Below are 7,997 nucleotides of genomic sequence, written 5' to 3'. Positions count from 1 at the left end.
AGACAGACAGAAAGGCACACTCAGAATACGTACCAGACCCCAAATGCATAGAAGATAACATTCACCCTTCCCACATAGAGGACAAGCCAGCATTCAGGTCCACTGAGCCCAGGGCTGGTCACAACCCTGACCAACCTACATGTGACAGTAGCACTCCCATTCCTTTCTAGTTGGCTTTTGTTTCCCTTGCCTTTTATCTTCCTCCCAGAAACTCAGACCAGCCAAGGACCACAAACCAAGCATTCTACACACAGCCTGACACAACCTCTGTCCCAGTTCTAATCTGGCTAGTAGCATGTTAATCTGTGAAGTTGTATTGCCCTCCAGTGGTAAATCCCAAAATCTCTTGTGCTTTCACCAGCTTCAGAATTCAAAACTTCACCTGGGAAAATCAGCTACACACTTTAAGCAGCAGCCCAAGTTGGGGGAAGGGCAGTCCTTACCTGTAACTTGGATCCTAGAGTCACTGCAACACTCAGGTTACTCAATTCCCAAATGAAGATTTCAGAATCACTGGCCCCTGAGGCCAGGAGGTTGCCCTGTATGAATAAACGGCATTTGGAGGCACTGTCCCAGAAAGGGATGTGATCAGGAAAGAGGTAAAGAGGCCCACATTTGGGATATTCAAAGCCTCCCTGCTAGAGCTGGAAAAGGTTCAGAGGTCACAAGTGAATACTTCCATTCAGACCTACTCTTCCCTTGCTTGATTATATTTGATGAACTAAAATGTAGTACCTGGAAAGGACTGAAGTCAAGGCCTGTGTGTTTCTGTTTCTGGGCAATCACAGGCTCCTTTCCTGAAGACAGGGTGTGAGTCACGTTGTATAGAGTAAGCGTGCCATTATCTCTGCCGCCTGCAATAACCCCGGAGCTTTCCAGAAGCCCATTGCCAAAGCTTCTCGAAATCAGCTTGTGAAACCTACAAAAAGGGGGAACTGGCATCAGTACAATCTTAGATCTATGTCACAAGCAGAGGACAGGTATATTTGTCAGCCTCTGCCACCACGTGGTTATCCCCACCCCATGCTGGGACCTGCCTGTTTCTTTCATTTCCCAAGCAGCAAGAGAGGTTTCTTGTCTGGGCCTGCCCTTTCCTGAAAGAATATTCCATCTACAGTACACAAAACCCAGGAAGCCATGGCTCTGAGTTGTGTAGGAGTGTTTTTCTAAAAAAAATTTTTAATATTGAGGTTATAGAGGATCTGTGATCACTACTTCAAATAATTAACCTTCACAAGTCTAATAGGTAATAGTAACAACCACCTACACTTCCGGATAACAGTACTCATTATGTACCATGCATTGTTCTGAGTGCTTTGCATGGATTAGCTGATTTAATATTTAACAACTGTCTGAGATACAACTATTATTCTCATTGTCATCTAAGGAAATAGCTCAGAGAAGCTACAAAAGTTTTACACACAGAGCTAGTAATTTCACCCTCATCTTAGAGCTACGAAGTGGCAGAGTTGAGGTTCAAAGTCAGGCCAGTCTTACTGCAGAGCCTAAGTTTACATCTTACAATACTGCTTCCCATTGATATAAAGATCCAAATTTTACTGTTAACTGGTAAGAAGCAGGCCCCATAGGCTAACAATTACTGTCCCTTTCTCTCTCAAACTGGAATGAGGGAAAAAATAAAACAGGGCCTCCCTGCCACACCTCTCTCCCATGTGGCTGTCATGGGCCAGCCTTAGAGACAAAGACATAAAATGATAAATGCCCCAATGGGGAAACATTTTTCTGGCATCTGAGGATGTCCCAAAAAGACATGCATTAAAAAAAAAAGACTGATATTGGTTCCCCTGCAGGGGGATTTAGGTCCCCTGCAAAGACAAGTATGTGAGCTCCCTAAAGCCTAACAGTGGGAGTCTGTCGCTCACCACACAGCTGCTAGCCAAAGATATTTCCACAGCCCTCCAGAGAAGCCAGATTTCATACCACACGATGTCACAAGATTCCTAAGGGCAATGAAATAGTCCCACACCCTGGCAACAGCAAAGAACTTGAGTGGGGTGATCAAGCAGGAACCTGTTTGTCAGGCATCCAAGCAGAGTCAACCTGCCAGGACTGCAGAGCTGAGCACCAGTTCAGAGAAGGGCTAGCATCTAAAGGAGAAGGGCATAGCTGACAATGGAAGCTCCAAGGCTACACCCAAAAGGTCACTTTCTAAGGTCACAGATGCTTCACGTGGCAGAAGAATGTGTCCAGACTGGCTCAAGAGGCTTCCATGTCACTCAGGGTGACAGCAGAGGGCAAGCCATCAGAGTAACCAGAGAAGCTCATGACAGGTCACACAGGAACCAGAGGAGGATACAGCCAGAAACAACACTCACAGAAATGGAGAGGGCAGACTGACCTAGTATGGTCAGAGCACAGGGTATGTACCCAGAACCAAGCCCCTGAGATGGGTTACAGATGACGGCATCAGAGGGACTGAGCTGCAGAACATCAGGCATGACAAAATGGCTTTCTTTCTATCTGCATGAAGAAAGTACATTTCTGTTACTCATCATCTCACTTATGAGGAGGAAGCTGGCACCTGTAGAAGCTATGATAGGGAACACCAAAAGTAGAAACACTGGCTTGAGTTAAGCAAGGGAGGACACTGTCTTAGTCACTATTCTCATTGCTGGGATAAAATTCCAAACACCTGCAACTACAAGAAGCAGAGGTTTATTTTGGCTCACATTTCAGTCCCTAGTTAGCTGGCTCCAAGGCAGGACAGTGTGGTACAGGGGTATGGAAGTCTGGAAATAGAGAGGTGAGGGAGAGCTGGGAAGGGGGAGCGACCCTTCAAGGTCATACCCCCATGACCCACTTGTTCCAACCAGAACCCACCTCCTAACAGCAGTCAGCTATGAGCCCGCATGACTCAGTCACCTCCCAATCACATGAGGCTCTGAGGGCCATTTTAGATCCAAAACCATAACAGACTTTGCTATCATCCAGTGAGCTCAAGGAGTGCAACCATCTCTGGCCTGCAAATGGACAAAAACTGGGGGCCAACCATTGGGGACATACAGAGAGGAGAGTAACACAACAAAACGTTGAGAAACGATGTATCTAAGTGAAGGGCACATGTAATCTTTCATAATTTCTTTTTTTTTTTTTTTGTGGTACTGTGGGATCAAACCCAGGGGTTTTCTACCGCTGAGGTATATCCTGAAACCTTTTTCAAAAATTATTTTTTGAGAGAGGGTCTTGCTAAGTTGTCCAGGACTTGAACTTGCAATCCCTCCTGCCTCAGCCTCCCAGAATGCTATAAATACAAATGTGCACCACTGCGACCAGCTTTTTGTTTGGTGGTATTTTAACCTTACTTTTTAAAAATTTAAACTTCACAGTGGCACATGCCTATAATCCTAGCACTATGGGAAGTTGAGGCAGGAGGATGGAAAGTTCAAGTTCCTCCTGAGAAATTTAGATACTCAGCAAGAATTCAACACAAAAAAGGCCTGGACACATAGCTCCATGCAAGGCCCTAGGATAATCTCTAGTACCAAAAAAAAAAGAAAAAAAAAAAAAAGGACTTTATACTAAAAATAAGGACAGAGAGATTTAGGGAAAAGGTATAGGAAAAAAACTTAAGAGTTTGAGGAAGGAGGGCATTTGTGTGTGTGTGTGTGTGTGTGTGTGTGTGTGTGTGTGTAAGTGTGGGTTTTATTTGGGTTGTTTTGTTTTGTTTTGTTTTGGTACCAGGGATCAAACTTGGGACCTTGCAGTGGAACCACTGAGCTAAATCCCCAGCCCATAAGTGTGGTTTTTTGAAGCAGTGTCTCACTCTGTACTTCAGGCTAACCTTGAACTCACTACATAGCCCAGGCTGGCTTCAAACTCACAGTGATCCTCCTGCCTCTGCCTCCCAAATTCTGGGATTATAGGCATGCACCATCGTACCTGGCAGGAATTTATTTTAAACATAAGATTAGAGGTGGAATTCTTTGCTAGAGGGGTTCCAAGGACAATGACGCAGTAATGGAGACAATATGGCATTGTGGAATAACGATTGGTTGAGGCATGGGTTTGGTGAAAAAGGTGGCAGAGGAAAGGGGATGATTTTGAAAAGCATATGTAGCTACCAATGAAGAGGCATAGAAAGAGGTTAAAAGAAAAACAAAGGAAAAGAACTGAGACTACAAAGGAAAAGGGAGGACAGACAACGAATGTAAGACCTGAATCTGGGTCTCAGCAGGTTCTTAGAAGTCATTTTCTATGACTTCTTTATACATGCAAAACTTAAGACAACTGACTTAACTTACACGAAGTCACAGATCTACTGACCAAGGCTATCCCCAACACAACTGAAAGTTCAAAGAGATGTAAAACACTGCAAAATAAGGGAGGCTGTCATAAAGCAATACATGGGCTCAAAAGCAGGCAAATCTACCCTTCACTATTAGGTTAAACCCTGAAAAGAAAAAAGAGTGATTCTATTTAAATATTTAATCTCTCAGAGGGACCAAGAAAGATACAAGGAGGGCTGGGGATTTAGCTCAGCAGCCAGCACTGTGCTTGCCTTGCAAGCACAAGGTACTGAGTTCAATCCCTGGTACCACAAAAGAAAAAAAAAAAAAAAAAAAAAAAAAAAGTGTTCATCGATCATCTGATAGAAGGCTGCCTTCTAGCCCAGTTATCTCTAAAGTAGGATCATTGACAAGATTATTCACTGGACTGTAGGAAAAAGATGCATATATTCAATCTGAAAAATATAGAAAATACACTTTATTAATAGTATAGCAATACATGTGTATTGTACTGAATATGAGTATAATGCATATTCATATTTTGTCTAATGATGTAAATATCTACAGACCATCACTTCAGACTAAGTCCCACCTTTAAAAAATCTTTTAAAAGCTGGGGATTTAGCTCAGTGGTGCCACACCTGCCTCAAAAGCACAAGGTCCTGAATTCAATCCCCGGCACCAAAACAACAACAACAAAAAAATCTTTTAAAAGGCAATGGAATGGAAAGAAGGAAGCTTTGGACTCAAGACTTTCAATTCCCTCCTACGTAAAATGGGAATAATGGTACCGTCACTCCAGTTTATTTTGAGGAATGAATAAAACATACAGGACCCTTAGCATACTGTCTGGCATACACATAAATATTCACTAAACAACAGTACCTGGGCTATCAAGGCCTGCAACATCTTCTAGATTTTTCTACTAACAAGAAAGAGAATGAACAATTGTGTCCTCATTGCTGTTACACAGTATCACACTGAAATCCAGAGTACCCAGCCTGCCAGAGCCATGAAATCCATGAGCACCCAAATAATGCCTCAACAATGAGAAGAGGATCATTTGTTCTCCTCCTCGTTGGCAGAAAAGGGCAATACTGTATAACGTTGTTAGCTTCACTTTATACAAAGGAAAGAGCTAAGGGGGGCAAGAGGCAACATCTCTAGTGCAAAGAGAAATCAAATGCATACATGAGCTCTATTACACACAGTCAGCGTCAGACTTTGCTATTGCTGCCAACCAGTAGTAGTAGAAATGTGGGGTAATTTTTAAATCCTTTTGCAAAATAAGCCCCAAATTAACTCGTTTCCTACTTGTTGGAGCTCCTTCTCCCCTCACTTGTCTCTTCCTGTACACATGCTATTCCTAGGATTCCTCATCAGTATTTTCAACAAGCTCTGCCCTGCATACCCATCAATAGTCCAGAGTACCTGCTTGAGGCAGAAAGGACTCCTTTGTGTTTCAAGTCCAGAGAAGGGTCCCTGAAATCAACCTCATAGATTTCCAATGTGCCTTTTGTGCTAAAAGAGACATCTAGCTGCTGGGAAGATGTTCCTAGGCACAAGAAAAAGTCAAGCAGTAGCACATGAGCAACAATATATGCAGGTATAAATGGGTTAGAGAGTGAAGAGGAAGATGAGAAGAGAGTTGAGTATATTCCTTTCCTTTTCAAAGGGTAACTCCAAGAGAAAGGGAGGGAGTAAAGGAGAGGGAGGGAGAGGACAGGGAGAATGGGAAGGGGGAGTAGAAAGGGGAAGGAGACCCCTAGACTTGAACCATAGTCCAAGGCTGGTCCCAGGTACCTAAAACCCACTACCCCCTAGTTTAGGCTGTGAAGTGCAACCATCTTTCTATGATCCAAATGCTTGGATACTCGATAATTAATTTTAACTGCTAAGACACCCCACAACCTATGTACTTCTAGTATCACCATACCTGTGGCCCCAGACACAGGGTGCTGGCTGGCTGGGCTCCACACTCGGACAGCTGGCCGCTCAAGTTCCGTCAGCTTCATAGTCGGTCCTGTAGGTGGCAGAAAACTGACATGGCTCTTGGCCCACTGAAAACAGAAACTAGCAAGTTTAAGGATCAGATCCAGAGAGATCTGTGGATATGAGATATTTTTTTCTGTCTATCATGAGGCAGGGCATTTCAAGACAACAGAAACAAGAGTGACAAGTATAAGACCTGTAAGGACAGTTCATTTAGCAGTTACTGAGATCTAATTTTTTAAACCCCAAACAATATTTAACCACACTGATTGCCTCAGGCCCAAAGGTGATAACCATAAAGCCAGATAATTTCTCAGAGATTCTATTTCCTTGGCTTTAAATATTTTCTATATGCTGACAACTCCCATATTTATAACACTATCAAGAATCTCTCAGCCAGGGATTTAGCTCAGTGGTTCAGTGGCCTGCCTCGCAAGCGCAAGGATCACAGTTCGACCCCCGGTACAAAAAAAAAAAAAAAAGGAATCTCTCATCTGAGCACCAAGTTCTTATATGCACTTGTTAACTAGCTCTTTTTGGACATAGCAAAGATATAAGATAGTGTGTCTAAAATGGAACTCTCTATTTCAACATCTCTTCCCACACTATTCTGTTTTCCCTCCACTTTTCATTTTGGTAAATGGCACCACTATTCACCCAAGTATGCAGCCCCCAGACCTGAAAATCACCCTTGGTCACTCCTTCTCCCTCATCATCCTTTTCTGATCCATCACTCAATCTTCCTAATTTTAACTCCAAAATGCTTCGTAGTCTGTCTATTTTTCTCTTTCTCCACTGCTACCAGCTTATTTGAAGGTGCTGGCATATCTCACCTGGACTATTGCAATAGTCTCCCACTGGTTGTCTCCTTGCTACTCATGCCATCATCAAAATCGTTAAGTTATAAAATAAAGCAAGAGTAAAGTTATAAAATAAAGAACAGATTGTGGCATTCCATGCACAAAATCTTTCAATGATCTATCATATTCAGAAAAAACTCAAGCTCAGCCTACCATTTCAACTTCATCTCTCGCTACTTTTCTCCTTATTTCTTCCACGATAGAACTTTTGCAAATTACATTCACTACCGTCTCAATACTCTTCTTTTCACTCTTCATGACTGGCTCTTTACTCCCTCCTGCCCCTCGGTACCGGGGATCGAACTCAGGACCTTGCGCTTGTTAAGGGAGGTGTGCCGCCACTGAGCTACATCCCCGGCCCCTGACTGGCTCTCTATTATACCTTTCTGGGCTCAAGGTTTGACTTCTTCAGTGATGACCCACTCAAAAAACCCTCAAGTTTTTGCCTAGCATTTTATGTATATTCACATCTACACTGCTGGTCTCTTGCAGTAATATGTAAGCTCTGTCAGTGCCAACACTGTTTCTGCTTTGTTTTACGTACCTACTGCCCAGTCCAATGACTCGCACTCAAGTCTTGCTTGCGCTTGAAAAACAGCCTCTGACCAACCGCACGCTATGCAGTCACCGCGCCGCCTGCTGGTCACAGCCGTTCCCACGTTTCTTAGGCGATCCCCTCGTGAGGAAACCGGTCGCTGCAACTAGCAGTAGCGCACTTCCCTTGTGTTTCTCTCAGTCTTCTACACCCTAAGTGCTACCACCATTCCCGGTGTCCCGAGAAGACGCCTAGCCAGGCCGGGAAGCGGACTGCTCAGCCCACCGACGCTCTTCTAGCCCCGCGACCGCCACCGAGGTTGGGCTACGTGGCTGGCGGCCCGGGAGTCGGGCCTGGAGCCGG

The 7,997-nt window shown here is 44.0% G+C and overlaps 1 protein-coding gene across 1 annotated transcript in view; it reads right to left on the bottom strand.

Moving 5' to 3' along the window:
* Positions 1-7,991, bottom strand: part of Sec31b (SEC31 homolog B, COPII coat complex component) — a 25,563-nt gene extending 17,572 nt beyond the window's left edge. Inside the window, 5 exon segments of the mRNA XM_010626496.2 lie at positions 444-539; positions 736-919; positions 5,679-5,802; positions 6,184-6,270; positions 7,644-7,991. Of these exon segments, the coding sequence (XP_010624798.1) occupies positions 444-539; positions 736-919; positions 5,679-5,802; positions 6,184-6,262 (483 nt within the window). The 5' untranslated portion in view covers positions 6,263-6,270; positions 7,644-7,991.
* Positions 7,992-7,997: the final 6 nt, after the last annotated feature.

The sequence above is a fragment of the Fukomys damarensis genome, unplaced genomic scaffold (genome assembly GCF_012274545.1).
Source record: "Fukomys damarensis isolate Sample0158 unplaced genomic scaffold, DMR_v1.0_HiC HiC_scaffold_8, whole genome shotgun sequence".
Classification (NCBI taxonomy): domain Eukaryota; kingdom Metazoa; phylum Chordata; class Mammalia; order Rodentia; family Bathyergidae; genus Fukomys; species Fukomys damarensis.
The sequence above is the reverse complement of the archived record's forward strand: the minus strand, read 5'-3'. Positions and strand labels throughout refer to the sequence as shown.